This window comes from Pseudochaenichthys georgianus, chromosome 14 (genome assembly GCF_902827115.2).
Source record: "Pseudochaenichthys georgianus chromosome 14, fPseGeo1.2, whole genome shotgun sequence".
Lineage (NCBI taxonomy): Eukaryota > Metazoa > Chordata > Actinopteri > Perciformes > Channichthyidae > Pseudochaenichthys > Pseudochaenichthys georgianus.
Genome location: NC_047516.1, coordinates 6,193,845 through 6,208,325, shown reverse-complemented (window position 1 = coordinate 6,208,325; position 14,481 = coordinate 6,193,845). Strand labels below are relative to the sequence as shown.

The window sequence follows — 14,481 nt, the reverse complement described above, 5'->3', positions numbered from 1 at the left end:
ACTTTTGTCCCCATTTTTTTGGTACAGCTAACGGCCACTAGGGAACCTCCTAGATCTATGGATTTTACAGGTCAAATTAACCACTTTTAACGCTATGGGCTCTATGACCGGTCCGCGCCCGCCACCTTTAAGCGGCGGGCTCCAGCTGGAAAAGCTGGAGGCCGGAAAAGAGAGAGACAGGTAGCGCGCCAAAGTAAAAGTGGAACCGAGAGACAGAACGAGAGCAAGACAGACGGACAATTTAGCTGCTGCGGCTTATATGCAGGTGCGCGTTATAGGCCGAAAAGTACGGTAGTTGTTGGCAATGGAAATCTTAAGTCCCGGCAATGGAACATCAATATTTGAATTAGAAATAAACTAGTGAAGGAGAATGTTGCAAGTGAAACGCAGGAATAACTTCATACATGTAAAATGGAATAAGATACAAACATAATGATAACTTTGTATTCTAATCAAACAGTATAATGCGTAAGGCAAGGCAAGTTTATTTATATAGCATCTTTCAACACAAGGCAATTCAAAGTGCTTTACAAAAACTGAAAAACATAAACAGGATAAAGAAATGTGCGGCGGAAACACATGATGAAATGGCATTTAAAAACAGTCATTAAAGAGCAGAGAGAATAAAAGAATCATCACACGCTAATATAGAGAAACGCAGGTTACATGAATCAAAGTTACAGTGAAGTGTAAGCTATGAATAGTTCATTAAAAGCAGTGACAAAAAGAAAAGTCTTCAGCCTGGATTTAAAAAATAGTAAAAGACTATCTTAACAAATATAATAATAATAATAATAATGGGTTTAATTTATAAAGCACTTCATATTTGACTTCAAATCCCGAAGTGCTACAAGCAGTGAGCATGGTACAGTATAAAAACAGTACACAACACGGTAGAATGAATAAAAAGCCATACAAAACAAACAATAAAAGTATGTAGTCTTTTATACATAAACATGTGTCCCCTCTGTGTAAAGAGATTCTGAAAGTTTCAGGAAAAAAGATTCGCTCACTTTTTATATATATCTGAGACCTATAATATATTGATGAAAAACAGTATAATAGGAGACCTTTAAAGTGTTTGCTCATGGAGCCACAAAGACGCTTATCCTCATTTTCACTTGTCCGCAGATGGACGACGGCTGCCCGCTGTGGATGTGGCGCGGCTCTGTGGAAGTGGACGCCCCCCAGAAGGAGCTGCTGCAGCGGCTGCTGAGGGAGCAGCAGCTGTGGGAGGGAAGCCTCCGTCAGGCCTCCGTCATCCAGACACTGTCCAAGGACGCAGAGGTCTACCGCTACCTGCTCCACGGCCCCGGCCTCGGCCTGGGCTCCTGGCCCCCGCAGGAGCATCTGCTGCTCAGGTAATGAGGCAGACGAGCCCCAGACTTTACGGCCCTCTGGGTCTCAACCCGCTGAGCAGACAGGACAGATGGGTCAAAGACCAAAATACTCGTGTGTGTGTGTGTGTGTGTGTGTGTGTGTGTGTGTGTGTGTGTGTGTGTGTGTGTGTGTGTGTGTGTGTGTGTGTGTGTGTGTGTGTGTGTGTGTGTGTGTGTGTGTGTGTGTGTGTGTGTGTGTGTGTGTGTGTGTGTGTGTGTGTGTGTGTGTGTGTGTGTGTGTGTGTGTGTGTGTGTGTGTGTGTGTGTGTGTGTGTGTGTGTGTGTGTGTGTGTGTGTGTGTGTGTGTGTGTGTGTGTGTGTGTGTGTGTGTGTGTGTGTGTGTGTGTGTGTGTGTGTGTGTGTGTGTGTGTGTGTGTGTGTGTGTGTGTGGGGTTTGATCAAATTGTAATCCAACCCTGGAGTTAGATGAGACCTGACAGTATCTGAGTCTGCAGCTGGATCCCATCACACTGCAGCTTTTGTCTTATTTTTATTTTTTTATTATTACATTGCATTTAGCTGACGCTTTTATCCAAAGCGACTTACAATAAGTACATTCGACCAGGAAGACACAACCTTGAAGAAAACAGAATCATATAAGAACATCAGGTTTCAAAGAGCCAAGCATTTCAAGTGCTACTCAACTGGCTAAGCCAGTCCTTTATTAGTATATAAGTGCTCTGTTAGCAGTTCTTTGTTCGTCATTCTATCGCTCGAAGCGGAGTCGAAAGAGATGAGTTTTCAGTCTGCGCCGGAAGGTGTGTAAGCTTTCTGCGGTCCTGATTTCAATGGGGAGCTCATTCCACCATCTTGGAGCCAGGATAGCAAACCCACGTGTTTTTGCTGATGGGAACTTGGGTCCCCCTCGCAGCGAGGGTGCAGAGAGTCGTTTGGCTGATGCAGAGCGGAGTGCACGTGCTGGGGTGTACGGTTTAACCATGTCCTGGAAGTAGGAAGGGCCAGATCCATTCGCAGCATGGTACGCAAGTACCAGTGTCTTGAAGAGGATTCTAGCAGTTACTGGAAGCCAGTGGAGGGAGCGGAGGAGCGGAAAATGTAGGAAGGTTGAAGACCAGACGAGCCGCTGCATTCTGGATGCGCTGCAGAGGTCGGATGGCACATGCAGGTAGACCAGCCAGGAGGGAGTTGCAGTAGTCTAGGCGTGAGCTGACGAGAGCCTGGACCAGAAGCTGCGTCGCTTTCTGGGTCAGCTTATTTCCTCTCCTTATTACAACGTACATGAACCTCTAGTTACAAAGACATTACCATCAGCAGTCCTGCAGTTATACAAGCAAATAATTCCTTATTATTATCAACATCCCAGAAAACAAAGACAAAAAATAACAATGTACTTGTCCGAGTCTAAATAATTTCTGACTTCCTGTCTCTGGCTCTCAGAGGCAGGAAGTCTCCTGCTGAAGGAGGAGTCAATCTTTAAAAATAGCTAACATTAATACTTTAATTTTTCATGTTTCATGGTTGTTGTCTTTTTCCTGTGAGGCCATCTATCAAGAGGAAAACGCAAGACAACAAGTTTAAAACAATGCTTTGGAAAATGTTCTGAACTGACATGAGTGGGAAACGTATGCTTGTGATTTGTATATAAAGAAATGAGCAAATGGCAGATATGTTCTTTATCATTCTTGCAGGGCATTTTGTTCTTGTTTTCCTGACAGTTTTATTTACCAAAATACACAGGGTTAGGGTTTCTTGAGTAGACAGACTCAAGCAAGCAGTAGACAGTAGCAGATGTTTTTACCGAATACTACTATGACTTGATTTCTAAATATGAATCTTTGACTTTATTCTACGATTTCTCAGATTTTTTCGACATACTATTTGAAATACTCACATACTACACTTGGATATTTTTGTTCATATGTACATACTACACTATGATTTTCTGTCAGTCATACTATGCTATCATTTTTCTTCGACATTAGCTATGACTTTTTAATCGACATACTTTACTATGACGTTTTTTGCCATACTTTTACTATGACGTGTTCTCTAATATCTTACAACATATGACGGTATGACTCTGTCTGTTATAGCAGTCACTTTCCTGTGTCACATGTGGATTCTCCGTCCTGATAATCTCCTCTCCTCTCAGGACGTGGCAGGCAGACCCTTCCTCCGGCCCTCTGTACCTCTCCTCTGTTTCCACGGAGCACCCAGAGGTGCTGATGGAGGGGGTCAGGGCCCACGTCCACTCCTGCCTCTACCTGCTGGAGCCAAGTGGAGCCAGGAAGACCCGACTGACACATCTCTGCAGGACAGACACCAGGTGAAGATGCAGGCACTAGAAATGAGAGATCAGGTTCAAGTTATTTATCTGTAGATTTGGTTTGGAGATAAAAGACAAAGTTATCCATTATGAATTATTAAATAAATAAATAGGTATTGCTTCAAACTTGTTCCTTTGTGCGAAGGCTGCTGAATTAAAGCTGTTTTCATACCGCTTTTTTTTCTTCTACCGAGAGTGAATGTTTGTTAATTTTGCAAATGAGTTTGTGATGGGCTAAGTTAGGGAGTAGAGGAGGGAGGAAAGGGAAAGCCTTATTCACTCATATTGAATAACTGCCAGGATGCGCAGAATCAGTGTTATTTAATTATCAGAGAGGAAAGAGGGAGAGGCAGGATGAACGGTACATGTTGCAGTTTGTTTGAAGAATAAGTGTAGAAGCAGACGTTTGATTATGAAGGGATGACAGAGATTTAAAAAAATAACATGTAAAGACATAGATTAAGAAAACAAAGGACATGTTTACAAAGATGGGCTAGTTTCTCACTTTACCCTGCTGATGTAAACCCAGAACGTTCCATTAGTCCATGCTCTCACATCTCTTCTGAGTTTACTGAATGTTCGTGTTCCTAAAAGCATTAAAAAGTGAACATGTATTACAAAAAGGACGCAGACATTTGTGACTGAGATCTCCGAACCTGAGCACATAAAACTACAATTATTTGCATGACTAAATTATACAAGAGATTATTAAAAAAAATGACAATGTGATTTAGTATTCAAACCATTCACCACATAAGTCTCTGCATTGCATGAACACTTGCATAAAAGGGCTAACTCTGAAATGGTTCCTCTATGTAAAAGTCTTTACAAATGAATACATTTATTTGGATGGACAGAAGACAGAAGGGCAAAGTGAGCTGCAGAGAAGCCAGAAGGATTTAAGGGCGTGAGAAGCTTATTAAAGAAATATCTGGAGAGGCACTTAGTCCGTCTCATCCGTCGTGTGTTTCTGACCTCTGCCAGCGTCGATCTGCAGCACCATCACAGCCTCCCTGGAGGTGAGCATATGAGCAGGAGGAGCAGCGGCCCTCCTCCTCATGATTCATGCCCTTTGAAACCAAGTTGCTGCAGATTTTCAGCTGCTTACATGATCAATCTGACTCTCGGCGGAGTCCCGCGGCTCCATTTGTTTCGGTTGATTAAATGAAATGAAGCTCCGAGCAACAGAAAGCTGGTGGCAGCGTTTCTCTCACAGAGGCCCGGGCTCATAGGAACTCTGTCATTAAACTGTACTGTTGTTGTCTTCACATCAGCAGCAAAGACTGCAGGAGGATGAACTGCAGATTCCATCAATTCGGTTATGAGCACGCATTGTTTCCTCTGCACAGATTCAATAGCACACAGAGCGCTGGAGGAAGAGATGACAAGCTGAAGGCGTCAACAAACACACTAATAATCAAATAAAATCACACTTATTTGTGCTTCTTTCGAACTCAATATGATAATGCTTAATACCTATCAATAGGTCCTTATTTAAAGTAAAGTCAAATATATGAAGACAGCAAAACTAAGTCAAATAGATTATAGGGGTAGTTCTAATAGATGAATGTTCTCCATACCTATAGTCAGTGTATTATCTACAGTCAGCACGCCTTCAGTTTGGAGAAACAGACAAAGCAATGTACTCAAAAAAAATCAACATTAATTTAATTTGACGCTATATTTAATATACAGTATGTGAAGCGTCCCTGCATTGAAGCTGTAATATATCCTTTATTCAAAGCTACTGGACACGGGCAGATCACAGGAGTTGCTGATCTACTGTTGACTTAATCAGTTTGTTTATTTGTTTTACATGTGTCTGGTTACTCCGAATGAACCCTTTGGAACACTTCATTCTGACTATTCCTTAAAAATAATTGTGTGAATGTGTATTGTTAAGTAACTTTCCGAGTGTGAAGCGAGACAAATTTCACAACAATCGTACCCCCACCAATTTAAAAGTATTATCATCACAATTATGAGATACTTTCTGACTCATAATCCTGAGAAAGAAAATCAAAACTTTGACGACTCACCACTTTGAATCGGCATTTCGGTCCTTTTTGTTTTACCGACTAAGTCAAATCACATCCATAATTTTGATTCACAGACGATAGATCTTCAAGGTCGGCCGTAATTTTGATTGATTAACCTTTCGTCAATCGTTATTTTTTCCGTGGAGTGAGCTTCCAGGAGAAACAGAGTACTACGAATCACTCATTACATCAGAAAGAGGGAGGACAGATTTGATCTATAGCTGTGTTATTATCTCAGCAGGCTTTTAGTGGGCCCATTACAACGGAAGAGAAAGGATCCCGTCAGCATACATTCACACCATTGTCTTTTTTTTCTTTTTCTCACGTGTGCTGAATAAAGAACAAAGTGACAGCCACAAGCTGAACTGCTACTATTATCATTAGTGCTGCAGATAGCTGTAACAATCTTTCAGAAGTGGATACTAACGCCAACATGTCCATGCTCATCCCTCTGCGGCCCTTTACTAAAAAAAGCCTGTTAGCCACTTGAATCTTCTAAATGTTGAACATTTTCCAAGATGGCCGTCATTTCCAGCAGTGGAAACCAGTACTACCTCTACTACTACATGATCTCGTGCTCACATTCAACCACATAATTCATACCACTGGATCAAAGTCGCTGATTTTGGTATTGAATGTACAATCTAGAAACGAGTCTTCTCGTTCTACGCAAAATGAGTTGGCCATCACTGAACACCATGATGTCACCAGTACTACCAACTACTACGCTCCTGCACGCCAAAAACACCACCACCAACTAAACTACAATGAATGTTAGGCTACCCAGTTTGCCATTGGCAGATCATTTGGATTGTTTGGCTTGGGCTTGGTAAAAAGGAGCTTCTGAGTAATTCCTGACGTCTGAATGTGGTTTCTACGTTGTGAGAAACGTATAATTTAACACTGAGTGAAATTGATTTATGGCCAAAAATAATTTCCAAGCCATTTGTGGTGGCCATCTTGCATTTTGCCGCCATCTTGGATTTGTAAATGGCTCGCGGTCATTTTCAAAAGAGTAACCTCAAAGGAGTTGATCTGCCAGTTTCAGTACTTGTATCCCCTCTGAAAGATTTCCCTGGTATTTTCAGTTATCTGCTTCAAGTGCATTCACAGTTAAAGCATGTAGCTGATCTGGAGCAGCAGAGAGCGCCCGCTGAAATGAAATAATCTTCGATTGTAAGATCACTTACAGGCAGGCAGCGGGCGTCGGAGTGACTTCGGCCTGCCAATGCTCCTGTTATGCATGAGTGATAGTGTGCGAGAGAAGTGAGAACACATCCGGAGGGACGAAATGCCTTCACTCTTCCCTTTGTCTGTCACTTCCTCTCCACTTTAATTTCCTCACGACACAGCTCAGGCTAAACATCTGCCGAGCACCAGTCTGTCTCGGGCTTACCAACCGTGACATTAATTTGAAGTGCTTGTTAACTTTCAAGGCGAGACAACATGTCCACGGCGTCTGGGTCAACAGGGCCTTTCACAGAGGAACAGATCCTATCGCCTCTGGAGGAAATGAAATGTGTGATGGCCTCAGTCAGAGAGAAACAGCCACCATGTTTTGTTAGAACTGGAGTTAAGAAACAACATTGAACCCCTAATAGAGAGACGCAAACATAACGTTTACAAGTGAATATTGTGATGTGTTTGGAAGGAAAAGCACAGATGTAACGACCAGCATTATTGATTTCAGGCCTTTTTACTTCATGGTTCAGATCAGCTCTGCTCGGCTCACTTTTGATAGCAGGTCCTTTTCTCTACTTCGTGTCCCAATGTTGTTAAGCCCCCCGGGTTTACACTCAACCTTCTAGTGTCGGCGTAGGTCATTTTGAACCTAAACAGAGGAGCAACCAAAAGAGTGTATAAAGGTCCCCGATTACACTGTTTTTCATCAATATATTACAGGTCTCAGATATATATAAGTGTTTGGCTCCAAATACCAAACAGATCGTGCATTGTAGCATTACCCATAAACCCCTCTGTTTCAGCCGTGTTTCAAAAGTGCTGATTCTCTGGTTTTTATAAAAATGGATCAGGACAAATAGTGATTTATGTATAAAAGGCATGAAAAGGTGGATTTAGCATACTAGGTGACCTTTAAGGTATAACCTTACCGCTGTGGAAATGGGGCATAATGATGAAAAGAAAATTGGGCTGATAAAACTGAAAACATGTCTTGAGTGAAAATGGTCAGGATCTCTAAGAAGAATTCTTATTCCTGAGATTATATCAGCTGGAATGCCAAATCTTATTGATTGTATTTGAATATTCTTGTTTTGTGTGGGTCATGACATCTTAACATATTTCAATAGACATTTAAAGCATCATTCAGTACAGTCCTAATAAGCATATGTCTATCCAGTAGAAGAAAACATTTGGACTAGTAACATAAAAGATCCAGCATGAAGGACTTTGTCTCGCTGTCCTCCATGTAGCGCTCAACACAAAATGTGTTGCTTCTCTTCCTCGGGGGTTTAAAACGGAATACATTTGATTCAGGACCGGGATATGATGATATATTTAAGTTCATCCCAAAGGGCCTTGATGTTGTCTTTACACCATACATGTATGTAAGGCTATGGGTGTTTTGTTTTTCTACTAATTAATTCATATTCTTTCATAATTTCTTTCACAGCCTTTTCAGCTTATAATTATGCAGCAGTGAAAAGTAAAGCTGAGGAAGTTTTGTTGTCTCTCTTTATGTACGACGTTCTCCGACCTTTAACCCGCTAAAATACTTTTCTTTCCTGTTTTCCAGGGGCCGGTCGCAGGAGTGGCACTGCAAAGTGAGCGGACGTCTTGTGGCCTCCGGTCTGCTGGCCATCAGGGACTCCTTCAGAGCCGAACACAAAGAGACCAACATTTAATGCAGATGTTGTCACCCTGAACTCGTAACTTAGTCAAACTCTCATCCTCATGCAGGACGCTGACAAAAGGGACACCAGAGCATCGTTGTCTCATGACTTTTTGAAGCTTTGAAAGTGAAACTCGAGCACAGCCTCCGAGGGCGTCCCTCAAACATTGGTGTCTCCTTGGAGTTTCTGTATGTGTTTGTTTGTTTTGTCAGTGACCTTGCAGAGTGCCAGCAGCTGCCCTGCACTTCCTGCTGCGTCTGCTATGCTTCACACTCACAGAAAAATGCAAACCCTGGCAAGCTTTGACAGAGGACATCGGAGAGAGGATGAAAAGCGTGACTTCTTCTGAGCAAAAATGGCGAGACATAGCAAGTGGACAGTGTTTTTTTTTAATCAGGAACTGACTTTGTTACCAATTCTCTGCGTAAAACATGATATCAAGAAAAACGTCAGGGGGAAACACATGGTAGCTTCCTGGACGAACACAGGAAATAAGGACAGAGAACATCAGGAAACAGACACCAGACATTTGGCTACAGTAAAAAGGGAAGAAGGCGGGAAAGGACAGAGTGAATGCTGGGAAGCGACGGGCGTTATAGCACCTGTACTAACCCTAAAACCAGGAGAGAGAAAGTAGACAGCCGCCGTGAAAAACGATGACAGGGTGCCATGGATTCAGCAGGGGCGAGGAATTAGGACACTAGTGGAACGTCTATTTGTCCCCTTTCAATGACTGTTCTCACTTTTAAATTCATCCCCATGTGATGTAAATTCACCCCGAAACAGGACACCCATGTGACAGTTCAAAGACGAGCGATATCTACCTCTCCGCAGGAAGACGGCACCGCAACGTGACTTTGAAGCACGACAAGGTTGTGATTTGGCGGAGGGTGGGTGTGTGTGTGTGTGTGTGTGTGTGTGTGTGTGTGTGTGTGTGGTGTGTGTGTGTGTGTGTGTGTGTGTGTGTGTGTGTGTGTGTGTGTGTGTGTGTGTGTGTGTGTGTGTGTGTGTGTGTGTGTGTGTGTGTGTGTGTGTGTGTGTGTGTGTGTGTGTGTGTGTGTGTGTGTGTGTGTGTGTGTGTGTGTGTGTGTGTGTGTGTGTGTGTGTGTGTGTGTTCTTCCCGGCACTGTGACAGATATCCAACCAGATAACGCTCCCTCGAAACTTCCTGAATTTTAACATTTGTATTTATTCTTAGCCACGTGACTCTGTGCTTGTACAGTTTTATTTGATATGACTTTCTTAGTGCATAGTCCTATTTGTATGTGGCATTGTTCACGAGTAGGCCAGGCCAGCACATGCAAAGTCAAATTCATCCATATATAAGATTATTTAACTTAATGTATATCTTAAGAATACCAATAAAAATCATATTTAATTTCTGACTTTCAGGGGATGTTCTCTTGTTCGTGTGACATCGAAATGTATCAGTGCCAAACACCTAATTAAAATGTTTATTTCTCTCTGAACCAGATTCCTGTTGTCTTTTTCAGTTTGTTCCTCTCCTCTGTGACTCGTCTGTGTGCCAAACAGATTACTGAGTGTAATTCCAGGGGAAGGTGGGGGGAAACAGCAGGCAGTGTGAAGATGAGGTACCACACTGCGTCACTGAAGCGCAGGAGATTAATAAACCTGGCAGTGTGGTCCCAAAAAACGCTCACCTCTTTCTCATGCTCACAACACCCACTTGTATCCAATTTGCATAAAGCTTATTTACATATCTTATTGATTCATCTGTGAGATCAGATCGCTGTATCACTGATAAACACCGTGTAGAGGCACTCAGAGCGGGAGACAGATGCCGAGGGACTGAATGTGAAAACTCTTCTTGTGGCGAGGACATCATGCCCGGTCTAAACAGGATTTTAAGGAAGGGGGATAATTTATGCAAATTACAAAATAACAGAAGTGCCTCCAGGCGGCTTTAGTTTCTGTACAAGTCTGTTTCTTCCATATGGTGTTAAATAGCATGACGTGAACTTGGGATGAACCCGAGGTCAAAGGCAATAAAGCAGTCGGAAATCAGGAAATCCGATCATACTCAATAGCTTTCTGGGATTTTACATTAAATCAGGGGATTCTCCTCTGGAAGGAACCGCCAGTCGTGGAAAAAATAAACAGATTCTTTACTTGAGTCAAAGTACTATAATATCACACTGTAAAATACTCATTGTCAAGTCAAAGTATACTGCATCCAGAATCATATCGTAAAAGTTTTTACGTGCGAATTGAAAAAGGAACTTAAAGTATTGGGAGTAAAGTAGTGATCGTAGAGAAAAAAATCTAAAATTAATATTTTAAAGCAAAAGCAGCACATTTTAGGATTCAAGAAGCTGGAACTGTGACATTTTTTTACTCAAAAGTTAACCAACCCATTGTTTTAGTGACTTAAATATAATGTTGGATGGTTTAATTTGTACAAAATAATAATTTAAAACGTTTTTCCCAAGTTCTTTGCAATCTGAATTTATAAGTGAGTGTAGTGGAGTAAAAAGTACAACATTTGCTTCCAAAAAGTAGAAGAGTAAGTTGTATTATAAAAGGAAAATGTGTACTTGGTTACTTCCCACCTGCAGTTTCAGTACACAGTCTGAAGCTGATCTTTCTTACTAAGTTTCAGTTGTTCAGCCCATTTACAGGATGGTTCAGTCACAGTGTATCACTCACCTCGTTTATAGCGTAAATCCACCTAACAGCAGACAAAGCGATCGCTGGTTTAATTAAATAGTGGAGAATTTAGTAACTTTAGAGCCATAGAAGGTGGTTAACCCTCCTGTTATCCTCGGGGTCAATTTGACCCCATTCAATGTTTAACGTGACTTTTCCAAATGTAGCGAGGAATAATGGGTAAACATCAAATGAACATGATGATCTAATACCTAATACCTACATTGCGAGAACTCTTATATAAACATGGGACATACAGCCAATATATATAATTATATAAAGTGTACATTTTTTAATAAGGGTCCTCCCTTATATAAAATGTATGCAACACCATTAAGATAAAGAGCACACGGTATTCATTCAGTGAACCTTCCTGTGCAGCAATCATGCTACCTGCTGATAAAAATACTGAATCAACTGTAAATAATATTAAAGAAGAGTGCATACCAGTGTCATGAGTTATACCCGAGTCATTGCTGCATAAACGTGACCCTATAAGAACACATAAGGACAGAGTAAACTAAATATAAAAATCCTAAAAGAACAGCTGAAATCAATGATGTTGTTTGCAGTGGCGTAGCCAGGAATTATTGTGTGGGTGGGCCTGGAGAAATGTAGGTGGGCCAGGGGGAGACATTAAGTGTGGGGTCTGAGCTGAAATTTCATTAATGATTTTTTAATGCACCAATAGAACTTAAGCATAAATTAGCAGTGAAAACAAAAACATAGGCACGGCGGCCTCAGAATGTGTGTAAAACTGACATCCACATAGGGATGGGTATCGTTAAGGCTTTAACGGTACTACTACTTTTATCGATAGCGCTTACGCTTATGCTCCAGGTTCAGTACCAACCACATCATAAAGTACGCGGACGATACAGCAGTGGTGGGACTCATCAGGGACAACAACGAACAGGCCTACAGGGAGGAGGTGAAACATCTGACAGACTGGTGTAACACCAACAACCTGATCCTGAATGTCGATAAAACAAAAGAGATGATTGTCGACTTCAGGAACAAAAAGCACTGTCACCCACCACTCCACATCAACGGCACAGCAGTGAAGACTACAGCCAGCACCAAGTTCCTGGGGGTGCATATCACAAGCAGTCTGACCTGGTCCACTCACACTACATCACTATTTAAGAAGGCACAGCAGCGCCTACACTTCCGGCACAGCTCCCCCCTCCCATCCTCACCACGTTCTACAGAGGAACCACAGAGAGCGTGCTGACCAGCGGCATCTCCATCTGGTCGAGAGACTGCAACGCCAAAGACTGGAAGTCTCTGCAGAGAGTGGTCACAAAAAGCCTAACAAAAGCCCAGAACATTTTTAAAGACCCCACTCATCCTCACCATGCTCTGTTCTCCCTGCTGCCCTCCGGCAAGAGGCTCCGCAGCATTAAGAGCAGAACAGCCAGATTCTGCAATAGCTTTTTCCCCAAGCCATCAGACTGCTGAACAGCAAGCAGACCAGTAACATAAAGATTACATTACGCTGTGTAAAGAGCACATATTTGTTATATAGTATGTCTATTTTATTTATATGTATAGTAAGTCTTTATATTTTAAACGCACACTTTATCTTTAATTGTATCAGCACCACGTCACTATTATTTATTTATATGTACAATTTTAGCAAGTTTTTATAAAACGAAATTTCGTTTTAATAGTACACTCTGTGTCTTGTTGAAATGACAATAAAGTATGTCTATGTCTATGTCTTATCGATCCGGTCCTTTAACATTACTTTTATCGGTTCTTTTGGAGAAAAAAAGAAGGTCAACTAACTAAACAAATTGTGAACAAAACTAACATTGCTTTTTATTTAAATTAAATACATCATATTTCACATCAAAAGAAACAATGTTTTAACAAATCATATTAAATAATGTGATGACAGAACTGTAAACAGAATAGCTGAAACTTTAACAAAATAAATAACTCAGTTTCCTCTCATCATTAACCCATGTTTGTATCATGTAGTTAACTCGGTGTGTCGCTGCTAGCAAACATAACACCTGACGTGGAAACGTTCCTCGTGGACGGGGCTACAGAGCTGCTAGAAAGACAGTGGAACCCGGTGCATTCCTCCGTCTGGATGTGGAGCACTTTTGCTAAATGTTTAGACAAATTGCTCGTGTTACCGCCCTCACATGATAAACTCTTATTCCACTTTTGATAACGAGTATTGTCCACATAGACACGGCTATAGTTTAACCACACCTCGGAGCGCGTTCTCTCCGCCATCTCCTCGTGTGTGTGTGTTGCTGCATGTTGTAGCAGCTGCGTGTGTGTAAACTGCCCCGCCCCCTCTCACACAGACGGGGGCGAGATCTCTTAAACGGAGTTGGCGACACTTAAACTGCAATGTAATGTTTGTGTAGCAATAATACATACAACATATATCGGGGGCACAGGTTGTTTATCCTTGACAGTCGCACAGTGGGCACACACTGAGTGTTTTCATATTCAGCAAATGTGTACACGCTAAACTGCAGACCTCAAGATGAAATAATACTTTCATTCACTCACGGCAAAAGTTACTTTACTTACTATAAAAACTCACGGTAAAAAAATGCACTCCCTATTCCATTGTCATGAAGGTGGAATCTAACTATATCCAGAATACGTTTTATTGGATCCAGGCTAGAAACATGTTTATTTCTGCTGTAAAGTTGGGCATTTTAACATGGGGGTCTATGGGAATTGCTCCTTTTTGCATCCATCCCCTGTCGGCCACTAGATGAACTGCAGTTTGTGGCACTTCCTTCTGGGCTTCCCGGCTCTGCGCTATGAAGCGCTGATTGGCTGTGGGTGGGCCAGACGTGCATGTGGGTGGGCCCAGGCCCACCCGGGCCCACCCACAGCTACGCCGCTGGTTGTTTGTCCGGCAGGGGCTCAGTCAGTGGGGCTTGGACTGGGAGCTGTTGGGTCGCCGTTTCAAGTCCCCGATCCGACCTAAATTATGGAGTGTGGACTTGGAGAGGTCCCAGTTCACCTCCTGCCCTGCCGTGGTGCCCTTGAGCAAGGCACCGAACACCCCCCCCCTGTACAATAGCTGCCCACTGCTCCTAGTACTAGACTCCTGGTAGGATGGGTTAAAAGCAGAGAACAAATGTCACTGTGTGTGCTGTGTGCTCTGCATGTGTGACCATTAAAGAGGGGTGTCATCCATCACAATATAAACAAATATATATAATTAAAGAAAAAGAAAACCTGGTGCTAATTATCCATGCAGTTACAAGTCCTCACAA

The 14,481-nt window shown here is 42.2% G+C and overlaps 1 protein-coding gene across 4 annotated transcripts in view; it reads left to right on the top strand.

Annotated features, from left to right (window-relative positions):
- LOC117458486 (rho GTPase-activating protein 7) overlaps window positions 1–9,488 on the top strand; it is a 135,167-nt gene extending 125,679 nt beyond the window's left edge. For all 4 annotated transcript variants that reach the window (XM_034098991.2, XM_034098988.2, XM_034098987.2 and 1 more), the window contains 3 exons: window positions 1,132–1,361; window positions 3,493–3,666; window positions 8,461–9,488. In XM_034098991.2, coding sequence (XP_033954882.1) covers window positions 1,132–1,361; window positions 3,493–3,666; window positions 8,461–8,569 — 513 coding nt within the window. In that variant the 3' untranslated portion in view covers window positions 8,570–9,488. The remainder of the gene's footprint in view (window positions 1–1,131; window positions 1,362–3,492; window positions 3,667–8,460) is intronic.
- The last annotated feature ends 4,993 nt before the right edge of the window (window positions 9,489–14,481 follow it).